At 40.4% G+C, this 22192-nt stretch overlaps 1 protein-coding gene across 3 annotated transcripts in view; it reads right to left on the bottom strand.

Moving 5' to 3' along the window:
• qkia (QKI, KH domain containing, RNA binding a) overlaps window positions 1-5998 on the bottom strand; it is an 81844-nt gene extending 75846 nt beyond the window's left edge. For all 3 annotated transcript variants that reach the window (XM_060880414.1, XM_060880415.1, XM_060880416.1), the window contains exon 1: window positions 5602-5998. In XM_060880414.1, coding sequence (XP_060736397.1) covers window positions 5602-5746 — 145 coding nt within the window. In that variant the 5' untranslated portion in view covers window positions 5747-5998. The remainder of the gene's footprint in view (window positions 1-5601) is intronic.
• Between the last annotated feature and the right edge of the window lie 16194 nt (window positions 5999-22192).

Here is a 22192-nt window from a genome sequence, read left to right as displayed (position 1 = left end):
CACACAATGTAGAGTGCACCATGGCTTGGTTAGAGCCTGGAACAAAAATCAGTTCAGGATTGACAGACTTTTTCAGTGGGTCACTTTGTAGATTTTTGGCAACAAACTGCACAACACACACACACACGCACACACACGCACGCACACACACACACACACAAGCCCATGCACAGAAACACACATGCTCACACGCACAAGCAAGAAACAAAAAAACGGGGTTGCTATTTGATAGAGAATGTTCTAGAGCTTGTTCTGTTCCTCTGCTGAACTTTCTAGCACCAAGAGGCATGCAAGTCATGGAGGAGTGTCCACACACACACGCACACACACACGCGCACACACACTAGTGTGAACACCGCTACACTGTCTCAGAAACTCAGTGAAACACAGAATAAAAATTTAATAGGAAATTCCAATACAACTCGTCATCAATGACGAGAAAGTTTGAGAGAAAAACAAGTTAAGTGGGAGGGGTCAAAAGTGGGAGGAGTCAAAAGTGGGAGGAGTCAACGCTTTTCTAACTGATCTCACAGTAGCGTCTTTGCTTTTCAGTCATCCAAAAGCCACTTTAGAGAAAAGAGTGAACGAGGGAATAAACGTAAACGCAGTAGAATGTTAAACGTTACTACAGTTAAGCTACTTCAATACACAGAAAGGACAGAAAGCTCAAAAATAACATGTAGGAAGAAAGACTCTCTCTCTCTCTCTCTGTCGAAAAGAGAAGAACAAATGAGGCACAGCTGAGGGGCTGAGAGGGGCGAGGAGGTATTTGAGGCAGCTGAGGAATGCAGGAGGGTGAGGTCCTGCCCTCAGGATCCTGCAGCATGTGTTCAGGCGTGGGCTCTTAGATCTTGTGAGAAAAACAAAGGTCTCCACATGGAGAGGAATCTCTCACAGTTCTGACCTGCTCCTCAGTTTCTAGCTGGTTTCCAAGAGGTGGAAAAACCTGCTTGTGTTTATTTAAAAAATAAAAGTAAGAAATAAAGAAATAAATAAATAAAAGAACCAAAAAAGTTTAGTTTTTAGAAGCTCTGGGTTAGAGTTCTCACGTTCATCTGCACTAATGATTACAGCCACAAGTCCTCACAAGGTCTGTAAAACAACTTCGTGTGTGTGTGTGCATGCGTGCGTTTGGCCAGTGGTGTCAGATAAACAAGGCCTGGTTCAGTATAACATCTAATAACTAAGTTGAAATGAATCACACACACGTGCACACACACACGTGCACACACACAATGATTATTGTGTTTGTAATCCACAGAGTAAGGAGTTGCAGCTCCCTTTGAAACAGCGTGCCCCTCTTCCCATGGGTGTGACTTCTCAAGTGTGTGTGTGTGTGTGCGCAGTCATTGCAACATCCAGGATTCTCGAAATAGCCTGTACAATGGCTCGATCTTGCAGCTACATTTAAGATATTGACTACACACACACAGCCTCCAAGTTTATGCCAAGTTCTTAAATAAAATCCTCCCTGAATGAACAACCAATCAGAACATGCAGTCACTCAGAAAGGGAAGTGTGTGTGTGTGTGTGTGTGTGTGTGAGAGAAAAACAGGCAGGCCAGAGGGAGATAAGAAGCCCCTGCATTTGTGGCATAATATCAGGACAGCTTTATCAGAGGCCCACACAAGGACCGGGCAGCGCACACGCGCACACACACATCTGATAGCACGTACACACATCCAAAGCAGCAGTGTTGCAGAAGAGGGATGGAGAGAAAGCCGGTCTGTCTTGTCCATGTCCCCAGGCTAACCCTGTCAGCCGCATCCTGCCATCCAATTTATTATCATCTGTCCGAGAGACACCAGGGGGTTCGAGAGAGAGAGAGAGAGAGAGAGAGAGAGAGAGAGAGAGAGAGAGAGAGAGAGTGATCCATGCGTCCACTCTGAGTGCTACGAGTTAATTAAATTCCACGGTGTAAAGTGGCATCTGGGGAGGTTTTTAGGAAGGTGCAGTGGGGATTATAAAGCAGGCTGCTGCATGTTAACGGAGCCTGAGGTGCCATCTCTAACCTCCACCGCACTTCACACACACACACACACACACACACGATACATTCCTCAAATTTTTTTCAACCCATTTCAATAAACTGGAGGATATCAGTGAAACATAGTGAGATTGTTTCCTCCCAGATATAGAACACACACGTTTATTTATCAGTTCTGGATGAAGTCTACAAAACACCGGTGCTGGTGCTTGTATGTCTATGGCAGGGTAAACTGTGCAGGCCACAGTGCGTCAGTGCAAACACCCCCAACCCCCCCCAACCCCACACTGGGAGATCGTCACACCAGCCCAGATGTTGTGGTTCTTCATTCTTATAGTTTCCATGCTGTGAGTACGAGGCAGCGACGGACACGTGGTCATCCTCGTGCTGCTCGCGTCGTTCTGTTTTTCTCTTTCCGTTTTGGATCGTCTAGACGCAAGGGAAGAACTACATTTATTACATACTGCATCCTACAGTGTGCACAGAAGGTAAACGCAACAGTCACCGAGTGTGAGCAGAAACAACAAAAATCCACCTTTTTATTTCTTCAGCTGAAAACACAAGAGCAGAGAAAACGGCACAAGAGCGCTGACTTTATTTTCAAACTCTGCTACGTTTTCTGTATTTCACACTAATTAGAATAAACGTAGAAAGAATCTTTTGAACGTAATTCCCAGATCCTGGACTCCAAGCTTTTCCGAGCCAGATTAAATTGATTCCTTTTACTCCCTCAACATCAGATGCATGTTTTTCTGGACTGCTGACAGTTTAAGCAGCATGTGGACAGGGTTTTAAAGTGTCCTGTAGGATGAGCGGTAGACTCGGAAATGATTTTACTATCACAAACACAGAACCGAGTGTAAATCTCCTGGCTGCTGTGTGAGTGGAGCAGCGACTCTGAAGCCTGGTTAAATCTGGTCGAACAGTAGCTACCAGCAGCTGACGACTCGCTGAGAGCAAATGGCCACTTGAAAAGCTACAGACAGGCAGCTGAATCACAGCTAAATTACAGAGGAGACGAGCATCACTGAAACACCCAGCCATCTGCATTCTCTTACACACTGACACACACACACACACACACAGACAATGACACAGACACTCACTCATCCACTCAGGAGTATTTTTATTGCTCTCCGATCGAGGGTGAAAATAGCAGTGAGGTTTGCGAGGCCTTTACGGTACGCGAGTGTCTTCATTTGCACAGGCAAATCAGTAGGCAAACAAAGCGAAGTCATGCGCATCAGAGAGCGTGATTTTACACCTAACTGTCTAAAAAACAAAGTTAATCCCACATCCAGCTGTAATTCTTGTGCAACTCTTGGCTTTGGTTTGGGGGGGTTGGTTTTTTTTTTTTTTTTTTTTTTTTTTGAGTGGATTGTTGAGCTCCACAAGTCCAAAGTGCAGATAGAGAGAGAGAGAGAGAGAGAGAGAGAGAGAGAGAGAGAGAGAGAGAGAAGGGGGATGTTTGAATTAGCAGAGCTGTTAAAAATGTTTGAGTGAACCAACACAGATACTGTTGGTTTGCAGAGCTGATAAATAAACGCATGAAACTAATCGGAGCACTTTGTGTAGCAGAGGCTCTGTTGTGGTTTACAAGTATTTAGGATGAATGAATTCAGCTGCTTGTCGGACCAGAGCCGAGCTACAGGGAAAGACAGAGTTATAACGTCACTTTAATGGATTCTTTCCATTAAACACTTCCGATACAGGCGTCTTCTCTACAGCCTTGGTTTAATCCCTAGACAGATAATTGTCGTTTAAGAGAATAATGTAAACGTGAAAACAAGTGCAAACTGATACAGGTCTGTCGAGAAGTTTGTGAGACTGTGTAAAGGAATGCTTGAATGTTCCTATCCACAAACTAAACCGGTTTGAACGTTGGACGAGCCGGATTCCAGACGAACCAGAGAGATGAGTGTGGAAGAAAGATACGAGTTGTTGTCAAATCTACAGCAGGACGCAAATCTGGAGCGAAACGTGTCAGTGACGGCAGGGTCCGTGTCCTTCGGATCAGTGTCGTCGTTACTGAGGTTTCTCTGGGGTTTGCATGAGTTGTGCCTGTAAACTTTTAACCACTGTACGTGCACACGGTATCTAATCATCCAGAGAACAGGTACAGCTTACATACGTACCCTAATCACGTGACCTCGTATGAAACCACACGTGTGATTTACAGAGGTGGGAGTAAGTCACATGTGCAAGTCACAAGTAAGTCTCAAGTCAAAGTCAAGTCTCAAAATTGCGACTTAAGTCTGACTCGAGTCGAGTCACATGACTTGAATCCCCCATCTCTGGTGATTTAATACAGGTCACTAATCCCATCAGATTTACTGCAGAAGTCCACCAACACCACCACGTCTGGAAAACTAACCTCGTGTTCGTTATAATCCACAGCACACAACCTCCTGATAAGATTGCAGTATCTACACAACTAAACCTAGTGATCCTGGATGCAGCTGTCGAGTGCACAAGTGTGTGTAACGTCACACAATCACGCCGATGGTGAGCGGGCAGGAAGTTTGAGCGAAACAAAAGAAAACACTAGCAAACAAACTGTTGTGCAAACATGCAGCTAGCTTCAGTTACACACAGTGCTAAGTATAGCGCTACAATGTCATTAACACTCTCCCTGTGGGGCAACACAGGACTCCTAACACTTAAATACAGTCACAGCTTTAACACACACAACGTCTAACTGTTTATCCGACTCTGGTGAGAGAAACTAGCTCGATGCTAACGGATCAACAATTAAAAAAATGGTACGTTCTGTTCAGGGGTGTTAAGTTTTTTTTTTTAACGTCTGTTTACTAAAAAAAAATTACGAGAATTTTTTTTTTCTAACCTTTCCTACTAAAGCTACTCGGGGTATTTGTTTAAAAAAAAACGTCTATCTTTTGTGTGTTTATTTGATTTGATTGTGTTAAAGATGTCACCGCTACACAACCCCCCCCCCTTCCCCCTTAAAAACAGACCCTAATAGTTCGCACCAAAGCTACAGTCACAGAGCAACAGTCGGAATAACGGCGGCTTGCGGCCAAACATAACGGGTCCAGTGTCGGCCACACAAAGGCGTTTCAGCACTTAAAGTCACTTAAAACCGCTCAGTGTTTGTGTTTATAACCAGATCACTTCGACACGGTTAAAATAAAACGCACTTATAACCCGTTAAACTTTAGCTGTAGCACCGACGGCTAAAGTTTCACACGAACTCCTGAAAAACACGTCATAAAGCGGTAAAACGTACAAAAAAAAGTTCAGTTTAAACGCCCGGATACCGTTTTAAAGACAGATTCGGACGTCGTTGTTCCACCTCGAGAAGTTTGTAACAATCTTGAGGTAAATGCTAATCATGCTAACAACAGCCGTGCTAGCAGCACTGAGGGGGAAAAGTTTGTCCTCGCGCTCGGATTACAACTTTGGTAAGTGTGATTAAAGGTCACGGTGTGATACAGAAACGGTGAGAAATGTTCGAGTAATAATAAAGATAAATGTCAGATTTGTGTAAGTCAAGCTGGAGAAAAGTGTTTATAGAGTTTGAGAGCGCTAGTTTATGGGGCTAACGCACGCGCGCACACACACACGCACGCGCGCACACACACTGTTGGCTTTACCTTCATCCAGCAGTCTCTCCAGGTGTGTGAAGATCCCGCACAGGTTCGGCAGACTGGTCATGAGCTTCTTCTCGTTCAGTAACTGCATGAGATAGTCAGGACTCGGCCTCGGTCTCTCCTTCACTTCGATCTCCCCGACCATCATCTCTGCGGCCACGAGCGCAAACACAATCCGTATTAAAATAAAAAAAAAAAATCAAAAAAACACCACAAAAGAAAAACTTGTAGAAAATATCCCCGGTTCCCCCGCCGTCTGGTTCGCTGTGGTGTGTAATAAAGCCAGATCGCGCTGTACAACACTGTTTCGGACACGAGCTCCTGTATGACTGCTTGCTCTGAGAAAACGCGCGCGACCTTCACTCGCAGAATCTCTCCTCGTGACTGCGCTCGCGAGACCGTTTCCCAACCAGCACTGCCTGCGCCAGAGAGCCGACTCCGCCCACAGCCCCGCCTCCCCCTCGCTTATTGGACAGAGCTACGTTTAGTTGCCGATGATTTGACCAATAAGCGGCTAAGACTGGATTTAGAAGGCGGGACGGCGATAAAAAAGGATGATGTTACGGCCAATGGCGCTGTTACCGTTAGGAACGATACACTGTTCAAGATCTAGTTAAACGCCAGAGGGTCTTTAATGGCGCCGCTGCGGTCATTAATTCTGTTAAAAGGTTTGCTTCTGGTTAATGACACCGTGACAGATGACTGCAATATTATCTATCTATCTATCTATCTATCTATCTATCTATCTATCTATCTATCTATCTATCTATCTACTGGCCCATTGGTCAGTCTATCTATCTATCTATCTATCTATCTATCTATCTATCTATCTATCTATCTATCTATCTATCATCTATCTATCTACTGGCCCATTGGTCAGTCTATCTATCTATCTATCTATCTATCTATCTATCTATCTATCTATCTATCTATCTATCTATCTATCTGTCTACTGGCCCATTGGTCTATCTATCTATCTATCTATCTATCTATCTATCTATCTATCTATCTATCTATCTATCTATCTATCTATCTACTGGCCCATTGGTCAGACTATCTATCTATCTATCTATCTATCTATCTATCTATCTATCTATCTATCTATCTATCTATCTATCTATCTATCTATCTATCTATCTACTGGCCCATTGGTCAGTCTATCTATCTATCTATCTATCTATCTATCTATCTATCTATCTATCTATCTATCTATCTATCTATCGGCCCATTGGTCAGTCTATCTATCTATCTATCTATCTATCTATCTATCTATCTATCTATCTATCTATCTATCTATCTATCTATCTATCTATCTACTGGCCCATTGGTCAGTCTATCTATCTATCTATCTATCTATCTATCTATCTATCTATCTATCTATCTATCTATCTATCTACTGGCCCATTGGTCAGTCTATCTATCTATCTATCTATCTATCTATCTATCTATCTATCTATCTATCTATCTATCTATTTATCTATCTACTGGCCCATTGGTCTATCTATCTATCTATCTATCTATCTATCTATCTATCTATCTATCTATCTATCTATCTACTGGCCCATTGGTCAGTCTATCTATCTATCTATCTATCTATCTATCTATCTATCTATCTATCTATCTATCTATCTATCGGCCCATTGGTCAGGCTATCTATCTATCTATCTATCTATCTATCTATCTATCTATCTATCTATCTATCTATCTATCTGTCTACTGGCCCATTGGTCTATCTATCTATCTATCTATCTATCTATCTATCTATCTATCTATCTATCTATCTATCTATCTACTGGCCCATTGGTCAGACTATCTATCTATCTATCTATCTATCTATCTATCTATCTATCTATCTATCTATCTATCTATCTACTGGCCCATTGGTCAGTCTATCTATCTATCTATCTATCTATCTATCTATCTATCTATCTATCTATCTATCGGCCCATTGGTCAGTCTATCTATCTATCTATCTATCTATCTATCTATCTATCTATCTATCTATCTATCTATCTATCTATCTATCTATCTACTGGCCCATTGGTCAGTCTATCTATCTATCTATCTATCTATCTATCTATCTATCTATCTATCTATCTATCTATCTATCTATCTACTGGCCCATTGGTCAGACTATCTATCTATCTATCTATCTATCTATCTATCTATCTATCTATCTATCTATCTATCTATCTATCTATCTATCTGTCTATCTATCTATCTATCTATCTATCTACTGGCCCATTGGTCTATCTATCTATCTATCTATCTATCTATCTATCTATCTATCTATCTATCTATCTATCTACTGGCCCATTGGTCAGTCTATCTATCTATCTATCTATCTATCTATCTATCTATCTATCTATCTATCTATCTATCTATCTATCTATCTATCTATCGGCCCATTGGTCAGGCTATCTATCTATCTATCTATCTATCTATCTATCTATCTATCTATCTATCTATCTATCTATCTATCTATCTACTGGCCCATTGGTCAGTCTATCTATCTATCTATCTATCTATCTATCTATCTATCTATCTATCTATCTATCTATCTATCTATCTATCTATCGGCCCATTGGTCAGGCTATCTGTCTGTCTATCTATCTATCTATCTATCTATCTATCTATCTATCTATCTATCTATCTATCTACTGGCCCATTGGTCAGTCTATCTATCTATCTATCTATCTATCTATCTATCTATCTATCTATCTATCTATCTATCGGCCCATTGGTCAGTCTATCTGTCTGTCTATCTATCTATCTATCTATCTATCTATCTATCTATCTATCTATCTATCTACTGGCCCATTGGTCAGTCTATCTATCTATCTATCTATCTATCTATCTATCTATCTATCTATCTATCTATCTATCTATCTATCTATCGGCCCATTGGTCAGTCTATCTGTCTGTCTATCTATCTATCTATCTATCTATCTATCTATCTATCTATCTATCTATCTACTGGCCCATTGGTCAGTCTATCTATCTATCTATCTATCTATCTATCTATCTATCTATCTATCTATCTATCTATCTATCGGCCCATTGGTCAGTCTATCTATCTATCTATCTATCTATCTATCTATCTATCTATCTATCTATCTATCTATCTATCTATCTACTGGCCCATTGGTCAGTCTATCTATCTATCTATCTATCTATCTATCTATCTATCTATCTATCTATCTATCTATCTATCTATCTGTCTACTGGCCCATTGGTCTATCTATCTATCTATCTATCTATCTATCTATCTATCTATCTATCTATCTATCTATCTATCTATCTACTGGCCCATTGGTCTATCTATCTATCTATCTATCTATCTATCTATCTATCTATCTATCTATCTATCTATCTATCTATCTATCTGTCTACTGGCCCATTGGTCAGTCTATCTATCTATCTATCTATCTATCTATCTATCTATCTATCTATCTATCTATCTATCTATCTATCTATCTATCTATCTACTGGCCCATTGGTCAGTCTATCTATCTATCTATCTATCTATCTATCTATCTATCTATCTATCTATCTATCTATCTATCTATCTATCTGTCTACTGGCCCATTGGTCTATCTATCTATCTATCTATCTATCTATCTATCTATCTATCTATCTATCTATCTATCTACTGGCCCATTGGTCAGTCTATCTATCTATCTATCTATCTATCTATCTATCTATCTATCTATCTATCTATCTATCTATCTACTGGCCCATTGGTCTATCTATCTATCTATCTATCTATCTATCTATCTATCTATCTATCTATCTATCTATCTATCTATCTACTGGCCCATTGGTCTATCTATCTATCTATCTATCTATCTATCTATCTATCTATCTATCTATCTATCTATCTGTCTACTGGCCCATTGGTCTATCTATCTATCTATCTATCTATCTATCTATCTATCTATCTATCTATCTATCTATCTATCTATCTATCTACTGGCCCATTGGTCTATCTATCTATCTATCTATCTATCTATCTATCTATCTATCTATCTATCTATCTATCTATCTGTCTACTGGCCCATTGGTCTATCTATCTATCTATCTATCTATCTATCTATCTATCTATCTATCTATCTATCTATCTATCTACTGGCCCATTGGTCAGTCTATCTATCTATCTATCTATCTATCTATCTATCTATCTATCTATCTATCTATCTACTGGCCCATTGGTCAGTCTATCTATCTATCTATCTATCTATCTATCTATCTATCTATCTATCTATCTATCTATCTATCTGTCTACTGGCCCATTGGTCTATCTATCTATCTATCTATCTATCTATCTATCTATCTATCTATCTATCTATCTATCTATCTATCTGTCTACTGGCCCATTGGTCTATCTATCTATCTATCTATCTATCTATCTATCTATCTATCTATCTATCTATCTACTGGCCCATTGGTCAGTCTATCTATCTATCTATCTATCTATCTATCTATCTATCTATCTATCTATCTATCTATCTATCGGCCCATTGGTCAGTCTATCTATCTGTCTGTCTGTCTGTCTGTCTGTCTGTCTGTCTGCCCGCCTGTCTGTCTATCTCCCCACCTGTCTGTCTATCTGCCCACCTGTCTGTCTATCTCCCCACCTGTCTGTCTATCTGCCCACCTGTCTGTCTATCTGCCCACCTGTCTGTCTATCTGCCCACCTGTCTGTCTATCTGCCCACCTGCCTCCCTGTCGTGTTCATATTGTAATGTATCATACATATCATAATAATGTACCACAGCATTGTTGAATTCTGATTTGTTAAAAGGTGATTGATTCGTTTCCCATAACAGCAACTCTAACATTCATTCCAGCTGCAAGACAAATCACAGGCCACATTATTCACTCATTCATTCATTATTCAGTAAGCTCATTATCCTGGTCAGTGTCATGGTGGAATCAGAGCCTATCCTGGGAACATTGGGTGAGAGAAAGGAAACACCCATTCCATCACAGAGCACCACACACACACACACACACACACACACACACACACACTCACACCTAGGGGCAATTTAGCACAGCCAGCCAATTGACCTACGAACATGTTATTGTGAGTTGGGAGAAGAACCTAGAGGAAAATCACACTGACTTGGGGAGAACATAAAACTCCACACAGACAGTAACATGAGATTTTAAAAACATGTTGTTTGGACTTTTTAGTTTCTCTGGTACAAGTAATGATGTAGTCTTAAACACCAAGAGACAGAAAAAAGAAAGTCTGGTGAAGGAATGTCTGTATGTAGCTACTTTAATTTAAGTAATAACAAGAGCAAACTTGTTTCATTAAATCTGAATATGAGCAGATAAAAATACAGTTTGATGTGTGTGTGTGTGTGTGTGTGTGTGTGTGTGTGTGTGTGTGCACCTATAACCCATATATATGTGGTATATGTTCACAAGAAATATGTGGGTATGAAATTGCTGAGATCATAAAGTAATATTCAGCAACTTTATTCAAAATTATTCAATTTTTTAAATCAATTTATTTAAAAAATGCCCCGAGAAGATAGATCCATCTCATCTCAATTATTTTTCTGCCCTTTGCATTTCTTCGTACATCTGGACTGCCTGGAGCCGTAAAAGCTATTAATGTTACAATTCAGAAGTTTCCTCAAGATGCCCTTCAGATCAGCAGGACAAAGTCTCTCTGTCTCTCTCTGCTTTAGTTACAGAACGCTGTCTGGCTTATTTAGCTCATGGGATTTTATTTTACAGAGAGCTGCGATGCGACTACGACCCTCATGTCTTATTCAGCTTAGATGAGACTTATTGTGAGACTTTTATCCAATTGACCTTATACCTGATTTTTTTATTTAAATGCGAATTTAAACGTGAATCTTGGCCATTCTAATTGATCTTTGCTTTTAGCGAGCTGGAGAAGGAGCTTTCGTCATTCAACAGCTGGGAAAATCTGGCTTCGCTGGTGTGAAACCAAGCACCGTCAACAGGCCGATAATCTTTTGTTCCAGAGAGGAAGGCAGAGGGACACATTCCTTCAGTCACCGATAACAGGAAGACAAACAGTGAAGCTAGCACACACAGGTCAGTGGGGGTCCTAGTGATACACACACACACACACACACACACACACAGCTGCTTCTATGTAAAGAGCAGAAAAGTGAAGAGATGCAGCATATGAGTTTGATTGAACATCTCATGAACAGACCCTGGGTTTTCAACCATATGTTTGATTTACTTTACGGTGGAATATCTTGTGCATTATCCAACTAACAGGAAGGTCAAAACATGGGAATAAATGAAGACACTGCACATCTGTTACATGAAATAAATCAAGCGTAAGGGGGAAAAAAAGCTATTGTGACTCAGACAGGTGTTTCGGTCTTGATATAGAAGCTCTACATACTGTAGCTGCCAGAGATTATAGAGCTCTACCCTAATAGCTTACTTTAGAGAAGCCAACACACACACACACACACACACACAGCCTGCTTAACAGCTGTCTGAGTGTGTACTTGATTTCTAGGTGACAGTATTGCCTGGACAAGCTACAATAATGGAGTCTAGCATTAGGGAAAGGGGAGAATGTGTCCAACACAAGCCAGAATTCACACCAGGGACTCAGAGTGTCTGTCACTTTTTGTGACGTATTAACACATTTCCCATGCATTTGTGTATAGCTGCTGTTCTGTTAACCTTTTAGTTCCTGCTCTAGGATATGTTTTTTTGTGACAGACCAGAGCTCAGGGTGCTGCATTGACCCTCAAGGGTTGGTAAAATGCAAGCTTCGTATAAGGGGATTGGGATGTGACTCAAATGATCCAGGTCTAAGGTCTGATTATTGGTCCTGTGCTCATTGTTTTACATGATTACTAAATATAAAATGCAAATATTATTGACCAGCCAATAAAAGAGTCCAGTAATGAGAACGTTTTTATAGCATACATCCAATACTGTGAAGTGTTTGCATTATTCTTTCTTACACAGCTAAAAGATACAACAGACAATAAACAGACTCAGATCATAGCAAAGTTTTAAACCATGTGGTTTGGATGTAAGTGAACAGCATCATGTAGAGGTGTGATTGGGATCAAGAACACTTATGCGAATGTGTCTCAGTATGCGTTCCAGCAGCCAAAGGACCACCTGATGACTGCATTGCTGGCCAAAATAGATACTACGCATCATTATCTACCATTGCGAGACTGTTTGGATATTATGCTGAACTGATAACTCTTCGCTATCTACTGATAATAAAACTCCTAGAGTGCACCGACAGCATTCGGAAAGGCTCTCGACTCTAAAGCAGCAGAAACGAAAGCAGCCGTGGTCGTTTCATCTCGTATTACCAGACCACACATACGAAGCTTTTGAAAAAACCCACAAATTGACATAGAATAGAAACCCTACAGACATTTTCTGCCTGAAAACAACCAACAGCGGCAGTAGGCTGCCGTAATAATAAATTTGCGTCACACCCTTCCTCTGGTGTAAATAATGTATGAAGCGAATAAGTGGTCACGAGAGTGTTAGTGATGGCAGGAGTGAACAGCTACACATCTAAGATGATCAGGTCACTCGAGACAGGTGTTAATACCAGGTGAGACCAAGGACTCAGTCACGACTGGCTTCCATGACGTCCCTAGCTTTACTAAACATCTGGGTAATGATGAAAACTATCCTTTGCTTTTTTTAGTCCTTTCATTCACCGTGTCCCTTGTGATCGTTACTCACACACTTTTTCTCCTGCCAGTCGCACTAAAGTCGGACTTCTTTCGTGCCCAAAGCCGAGTGCGCCGATGTTTGATGCGTCTGAGCCGCCGCATTACAAATTCTCACACTTCAACAAGAGTTAGGCCGGTTCGTCTTTACAGATGTTGCTACGCGAATGTGTTGACAGCAAATCAGATTGATATGTCTGAATATTATATAAATGTGTCTAATACAAAAAACAGGTTTCTTGCTGTTTGTTTTGGATTTTTCTGCCTCACACTGTCAGCGCGTCTGTGTCTGTGAATTAGAGCCAGTGAAGTTGGAATACTTTCCCTTCAGTCTGAGAGGACGTCGGGTAGACAGCGGCTCGGAGAAGCACACAGGGCTCAAGAGAGATCCCTCTGAATACTCCTGTTTTTTTTTTTTTTTTTACACAACCTCTTGGAATATTCTTACAAAAAGTTCTGTCTTTCATGAAGGATGATTAAACAAAATGTGTGTGCGAGTGTGTGTGTGAGAGAGAGAGGTTTTTGTAAAAAAGAAAAAAAAAAGTGTGTTTTAAAGTGGATTTTATTAAAAATGTAAACAGATAACAAAAAAAACATTTTGTGTATATGAAAGAGAGAGAGAGAATCAGAGGGTAAGTGTGTATTACTGTGAATGTGTAAATACACAAAGGCTAAGCATCAGAATCTGGGTCAGCACTTAGACTCCGTATGTGTGTTGAGTGTTGAGAGAGAGAGAGAGAGAGAGCGAGAGAGATTGCACATTATGGATGAGTGCGCTCTCACTCTTTCAGCAGACATGTAGTCTCTGGGCTCATGTGGCAGGACAAACAGTGAGGGAGGACAGTATAAAACACAGGGAGCCTCCCCCCTGTGTGTGTGAGTACAGAGGTCTAATCTGCACCGTAGGACGGTGGCAGTTGTCATATGATGGATTTTGCCCTCTCCAGCCTCTCTAGTAATTACTCAGGGCCAGCAACCTCTAAGGATGGAGTACGAGCGTGGTTCGTTTTTAATGTACATCACACGCTTATGTATACACCTTACATGTAAGTATTGGGGCAGTTGTAGTCTCGCATACCAGCGTATATTGGTCAAGGGTTGCCCAGTATTGATATTTCAATTCAGTTCACCAGACTCAAAAATGAACCCATCCTCATTTGGCTTACACTAGAGGGTGTGATTATAAATATACAGTCTGACAATTAGGAGGTTGTTGTCTTCAAAGATCACGTGTAGTCGGTATCTTCTCTTTTGAATGTCTGAAATCCTCATGAAGTGGAATCTAGCCGGAGCTGGTACATCTCTAGATGCCTCAGGATCTTCACAAGGTCCCTAATGTTCATAACACGAAACACAACTGGATCTGGTACAATCTCTGGATGCCACAAGATGGGTAGAAGCGAGTGGAGAGAAATTTGCACTAACCAGCACTAGATATTATTGTGCAGGTGATCAGATGTACTGGAGCACACAGTTATAGGATGTGTTATGCGTACACCAGGCTGAGGAGATATGTCTGTCTTTTTTTTTTGTTTAATTATGCAAACAGACAATTACAATATTTACAGAAGAGAAATTAGATGCAAAATACAAATGCAAAGACCAACAAAACATACATAACAGCCGGTACGATTTGGGTATGTGTGTGTGTGTGTGTGTGTGTGTGTGTAACTGGGTGTGGGAGTGGAAATATATGAATAAAGGTGCATGTAGGGAAGTACAACAGACATAACCAGAGTTATGAGATATTAAAAAATATATAAATCAAAGATAAATAAATAAATAAATAATAATTTTAATGACAATAATAATGATGAAGATAATAGTATCACACAAAAAAAAACTGGAAAATGGGGTATGAGGAAGGTGACAATAGCAATAGTAATAGCAATATTAATAATAATAACAATAATAAATGACAAATAGTAATAATAGTACTAGCAGTAGTAGTAATGATAAACATATTTACAAATATACTCATTTCATCCGGAATGAGGGGAAGGTTAAAGGATCAGGAAGAGGACAAATAAAAATAGTAGTAATAATAGCAATAATAATAATAATAATAATTGTAATATTGATACAGCCATTAATAGTAACGATAATAGTAGTAGTTATAATAGCAATAATAATAATAATAATAATAATAATAATAATGGTAATATTGATACAGCTATTAATAATAAGGTATTATAATGCTGCCTCTGATACCCCTCATGGCCATGACATAGGATAGACCCCCGCCAGCGTCATATTGCAACAGGCTATCAAGGTGAGGGGCTGCGGGGCCCAGGGTCCCAAAATCCATACCCGTCCCCAGCCGTCCCACACCTACCACGCTTACCCTGTCTTTGTGCGTTGTTTTTTTTCAGTCACATATCATATGTCTTTAATGATATGTGACTGTTTGTAGGGGCGTGAAAATATCAAGTCGCTGTCCCTACAAAAAAACAGACAGGTGTGTAACTGTAGATCGTTCATTTAAGAAAGATGTGCAAAGTAATGAGTCTATAGTGTGAACCTCACGTATAGTGTGTCTATAGTGTAAACACGACAGCTTCATTCTTCCATGCGGGAAGCGAGTGCCACGATGGCTTTGTTTCCAGGCGGACCGTAAAAAAAAAACACACACGTCTCCTGGAAATCGTATAGGGTCCAACCAGTCAGATGACCATTTCTACAGAATGGTTTCTAATTTCGTGTGCCATACGGCACAGTCTACGTCAGTAGTAACTCATATGGGTTTCTTCTGGGTTCTCCTGTTAAACCCCTACAGAACAAAAATGGCAGTAGGTCGATCAGCTAAGTTAAACTGTGTGTCTATGTGCTGCTATAGAAAATGTGCACTCTTACCTCACATGTATTCCTGGTTCACCACAATCCTGATCAGGATAAAGAAGATACTGACATTTCATTAACAGATTAACTCTCACGATATTACGGTGGAAAACACAGACGACCTTCATTTGAACAGTGGACTGTTCTACTGGCTGTGTTCAGCTTTCGTACTATGTGTATTACTCAAGAGAGGAGGTTTTGCTTACGTGATGTCAAGAGATCATCACATCATCACACAGGTCCCAAAAAGATGTTAGATTTACTTGTATATCAACACCGGAATATCGGCCTGTTGTGCCGTACTTGATTAAACACATTTTAAATCTCCTTATACTCACTTACACAGTAATCAGACTCATTTTTCACGCTGTCCTCCGTGTTTGTGTTTCTTCCTTGCTTGCGCTGCAACTTGCGCTCTGATTGTTTAGCAGGTAAAACTGTGATCTATTTTTTATCTGATGCTAATAACTGTCGTTTGCTCTGTTTAACTATCTCAGCTCGTGTCTTTTCTCCTTTTCGTCTCCTCTCGGCTAATTTTGTCTTCTCTCTCCACCTCTCCTCTAGTCTCCTTTTCTTTCTCATTTCAAGTGGCCTCGAAGTTCTTTTGCGGTTCATTATTTCACTCATTGCTCAGAGCACAATGTATGTACTCTGGCCTCTGGCCTTTGACCTCTGATCCAGAACAGGACAAGATACAGTAATTGAACCCTTGCACCCTGATGAGGGGAGTTACAGACCTCATGGGTATCACAGGCTGGTATCAAATTTCAGAAAATAAATGTGTGTGTGTGTAAGAGAGAGAGTGAGAGAGAGTCACAGCTAAATCCTGAACACAGTTCTGTTGATAAATAAGTCTCTGTTGTAACTGAGCTTGCACGTGTTCAGTGGCTGCTGTTGGGACGACCGTGGCCCTGCAACTACGAAGACAAATAGCTCCCAAAGGGCAATTTATTCCTGGTACCAACCCCCACCACACACACACACACACACACACACACACACACTTCCTTCTCCTTCCCTCATGTGTTTCCCACCTGTTTTTCTGCATCAGCCTCTCAGTTTTCTGTCTGTTCAAGCCTGCTGTCTTTCTCTTTCTCTCCTGTCCCTTCACTGTATGATTCTCTCTTCGCATTTGATTTCCGTCCATTTCCATGCAACAGTACTGCTGGTGACTGTGGAATCAGATCCCATCCGCTTTATCCTCCATTAGAAATGCTGTGTATAAAGCTGTTATTCGTAATTCATCAGAACTGTGCTAATAATTTGTTGTAATTCGCAGACTGTCTTAAACACATTTAATAATTAGAATAATATCCTATCAAGCACCAATAAAAGGCTTCATTGTACTCGTGTGGCCTTTTTTCTAGCCAGTTTTCAACCAATGGAACTAATGGAAAGAAATGTGTCTTTATCATAGCTGAAGGGAAGAACAATACGATTGCAGATAAACAAACAGGCAAATATGACACACAAGCATAATCATGCAAAGGACAAAGGCATATATTAGTTCTGTGTAACAAAACAAAACCAACGTTACTCACCTATCGAGAAGGAAAAAAGCGCCTTAAATAAAGTTGAATTTCCCGAGTCAATAACTCCTGAGCTAAACACTGTTACTACACAAAACACGGTTGTAGCTGCCTCTCTACATTACTACGATAGAAAAGAGGTGTTATTTGTGTAGTAACAGCGTTTAGCTCAGGAGTTATTGACTCAGGAAACTCCAATCTGTGAATATGTGACCAACTTCCTGCTCCTTCAGTTCTCTCCAGCGCTGGAAAGCTGATCCTATATTAACACGCCCTACTTCTTACCTTATCGTAAGCCTTTCTTCACTTTCTTTCTTTGTTTTTATCCTCCATGTCAATATGTTAAAACCGCTTTCTGCTAATGTCACACATGCGCACTGAACACTCTCTCCGCCGCATATTGACAAGCCCCGCCCCTTTCTGCTCATTGGCTACACGTTTGTTTTGATTTTTGTTTAGATTTTTTTTTTATTATTCGGCCCGACTCCTTTTTCTGAAGCATTTCTCAAAAATCGGAGACCCTGCCTTTAAAGTGATGACCAATCGTGGGAAGCAACAAGCTGCTTTAAAAAAGAAAAAAAGTTCTGTAATTTTCGTCTGTTTTAGCGATTCGAATCACCACGTAGAGACACCAAGGTGGTTTTTATTTTATAACCTTATTTTACAATTTACAACCTTTTTTTTTTTTTTTTAATTCTTCCCATCAATCTTTGGTGCACTTCAGTTCCAGACATATTTCTGCAGCTTCTCATGGCTTGGACTTGTCAAAATAAACCCTGGTGACGGCCTGAGGGGTTAAGCAACTAGGTGGTAATTAATGCGCTCCTCCACATTGTAATATGAAAGAGGTAGAGAGTTCTGAGGAGATTTCTCTGGCTCTGAGAAGTGACAGTGGATGTTTGTTCATACCTCAGTGCTGCTGAATTCAGAAGGTGTAGCAGAAGGTGTTGATTAATCTGCTGTAACCGTAATTTCTGACAGTCGTTTACAGGTTCTAAGGAACATCATGAGGGTTATATTAAAGCATTCGTTGTAATATGTTAGATTTTCTACAGGGACTTGTGTGACACTCACATGAACTGGTGCTGACGGGGTGGAGTTTTGTAGTTTTTTTTTTTTTTTTAAAAGAGTCTCTAGAGTCACTGCTTTGTAGCAGTCAGAACAACTGTAAGGTTTTCTGACAGAGGAAAGGACTTCACGTTGGCGGATCCCATCACACAACCCCATCGTTGATTATGTTCTTATAAAAACATCTCTTATCAGGCCCTAACAAATGTGATGAAACCCATGCTGGGTAAATCGGGAGACGTGAAAGTCTTGAACACTGATTCAACCCCTTCTGTAGAGGGTAACTAATTCTACAACTCGACCTTTAGTGTCACGATTTGTTGAGCCTGGCTTTATAAATAAGATCAGTCTTACTCTTGAAGTCACCTTCAAAGGCTGGAGACGTGGAAAAAAAAATGTCTGGTGCCAAAGTGACAGCTGTGATGGCTGCAATGGCAACCTGTCTAATAATAACAACCGAGAGGAAGAGAAAAAAGACTGGAGATAGACAGTGCTAGCTATCGGAGATGGATTATCACGAGTCATGTGAGATTAGAAGAAGCAATGGCATTATTCCTGGAAGGCATCAGTCATTCCAAACCTCATTCCTCTGTAAAGACAGGTGAACTTCACGCCTGGTCAGATTCCACACACGCTAATCACACACATGCATGTTGAGAAGCATGAAGCCAGCAGAAAGAAAACAGCTGCCTATTTGTGTGTGTGTGTGTGTGTGTGTGTGTGTGTGTGAAGGGGATCTGTGGAACCCCACTAATGAAGCAGGTCCAGATGAAGCTTCTCAATACTTCTATATGCATCTCAATCTGCTTTCTGAGAACTTTATTTTTTTTCATAGCTCTTTTAATGGCTGATCTGTCTGCTGTCCTTTTAAATCGATCATTGTAAGGACCTGATGACCAGAATCAGATTTTGTAAGGTCAGTGCAAGTTAAATGAGCAGTACACTTTGAGCCTGGGTTCACACCCCATGTGAAACCTCTAATGTTCCTGCGTGCGATTTTATAAATGTTTCTAAATGTTTTACAGCAGAAGGAACACCCAAGTCTAATACAAGCCATGCTGACCTGAAAACGCTGGTTTCAGACCATGTCAGACTATTTTTAGGTCTGATTTCTGTTCTGATGTTAACATTCCAACCCTTTTATTGTCTCGGCCCCTGGTTTGCCCAGTGAGCTTTGGCTGTATACTCCAGGGATCAAGACAACAGTTGTAATGACATGTGATCTAATAAGATCGATAGGTAGACTGTCAAGACCAGGCTTAGATGAATATCAGCTTCTACAAATTACTGGCAACTTTCCATTCACAATAAAAACTCTTCCCAAAGTTAGACTCTCGCTAAAGGCGTATTTACAACATCTAGCCCTCCAGGTCACACTACAGGAGAAATAAATGCACATTATATAACGTCAGATGTAAGCTTGAGTTGTTCCAGATGTTATCCATGTACATATTACTTGTTCAGTCTTTTTCAGTGTACTGGAACAGCCATGTAAAGAGCCTCTGTGTTTTGTGCCATGATCCTGAAGACACCATTTGTATTGTATCCTCTGTACATGTACAGTATATGTAGAGATGAGTAGCCAAAGAAACTTAACCAGCTCTGTACAATGATGTGCCAGTCTCATCTGTTCCCACATTAAAGTTTGACCAACTCCATTTACTCTCAAAAAGTTGGACCAAGCCCCACTTTTTATTCTTTCTTTTCCTTTCTCTTCGGGGTCGGCACAGCAGGTCACATGAACTGCATATCAGATTTGGCACAGGTTTTACTCTAGACGCCCTTCCGGACGCAACCCTCCCATTTTATCCGTGCTTGGGACTGAGAGTTAACTCATCTGTGATTGGGTTAGGTCTCTGCACAGGAATCGTACCCAGGCTGCGACAATGAGAGCACGGGATCTTGCCTCTGGACCACCAGGAGGCCTTGGACCAAGCCCCACTGATTCTGGGGATGTGGTAGCCTAGTGGTAAAAGTTGTTGGACTACCAATCGGAAGGTTGTGAGTTCGATTCCCACGTTCACCAGGCTGCCACTGTTGGGCCCCTGAGCAAGGCCCTTAACTATCAATTGCTCAGTTGTATAAAACGAGATAAAAATGTAAATCCCTCTGGATAAAGGTGTCTGCTAAATGCTGTAAATGTGAAATGTGATACTACAAAAAGCATGTATAGTCCTGTTCATGCCTGCAAAATGTTTGACCACTCCCCTCTCCTAGTACCCAAAAAGGGTCCAATCCCACATATTCCCACAAATAACTGACCAATCCCATCTGCATACAAAAAAAAGCTTGGGCAATCCTGCAAAAAGGTTGACCTGAAAATTCTTCTCTTTCCATCCACTGCCACAAAAAATAACTAGTCAAATCCCAGCCATTCCCACAAAATATTTTGACCAACTCCAGTCACCCAGGCAAACGTTTCATCTCCCATAAAAAGATCAGCCTATTGTTGACTGATGTTGACTGACTGCATTCAGTTTATTGACTAGCCAAATAAAGTGCTACTGAATTATGTACTTGTTCATGTGTAAAGTTAAAGTGACAAAGTTAAAATAAAACGTTAAGAGATGCTTAGTTTTAATAAGGTTTGAAAAGACCTTTAAATTCTAATGAAACCTACCCAATACACAGTTAGTGTAATTAAAACATGCTTAATTAGGACTAAATTGGGCAGAATTCCTAAGTGTTATTAATCATCATTAACAGCAGAAAATAAGTCACCTGCTGTGATAAATCATGTGATTAACTCGTTTAACACTAACAACAACACTGCAAAACATATACTAAGTGTACAATTAGTAAAAGTGTACAATTAGTAACAAACAAACACACACACACACCCTCATATCTGAAACTGTATAAAAACAAGGCATAAATTCTATTAGCTAATTGCATGGAATAGAATAACGTGGAGTTTCAGTATTATCCTTATGATATGTGTCCAGACCAGATGTGTAACAGACTGTGAGGATGTTCTTCAGAATCAACAGATAATGTGTTACTGTTTGTTACTAATCTACAAAATAAATCCACGTCTTCTTACAAAACACACTGCAAATCCAGACCACACAACATACACCACAACACACATCACAACACAATACATCACACCACTCACATCACAACACAAATCACATCACAACACAACACACATCACACCACACACATCACGACACAACACACATTACATCATAACACACAACACAACACAAATCACATCACAACACACATCACAACACAATACACATCACAACACACAACACAACAAACATCACAACACATAACACATCACAACACATCACGCAACACATCACAACACACATCAAAACACGTCACATCACAACACATCACAACACACACATCACAACACATCACATAACACACATCACATCACAATACACATCACAACACATCACACATCACAATACACATCACAACACA

Source organism: Tachysurus vachellii, chromosome 10, assembly GCF_030014155.1.
Source record: "Tachysurus vachellii isolate PV-2020 chromosome 10, HZAU_Pvac_v1, whole genome shotgun sequence".
Lineage (NCBI taxonomy): Eukaryota > Metazoa > Chordata > Actinopteri > Siluriformes > Bagridae > Tachysurus > Tachysurus vachellii.
The sequence above is the reverse complement of the archived record's forward strand: the minus strand, read 5'-3'. Positions and strand labels throughout refer to the sequence as shown.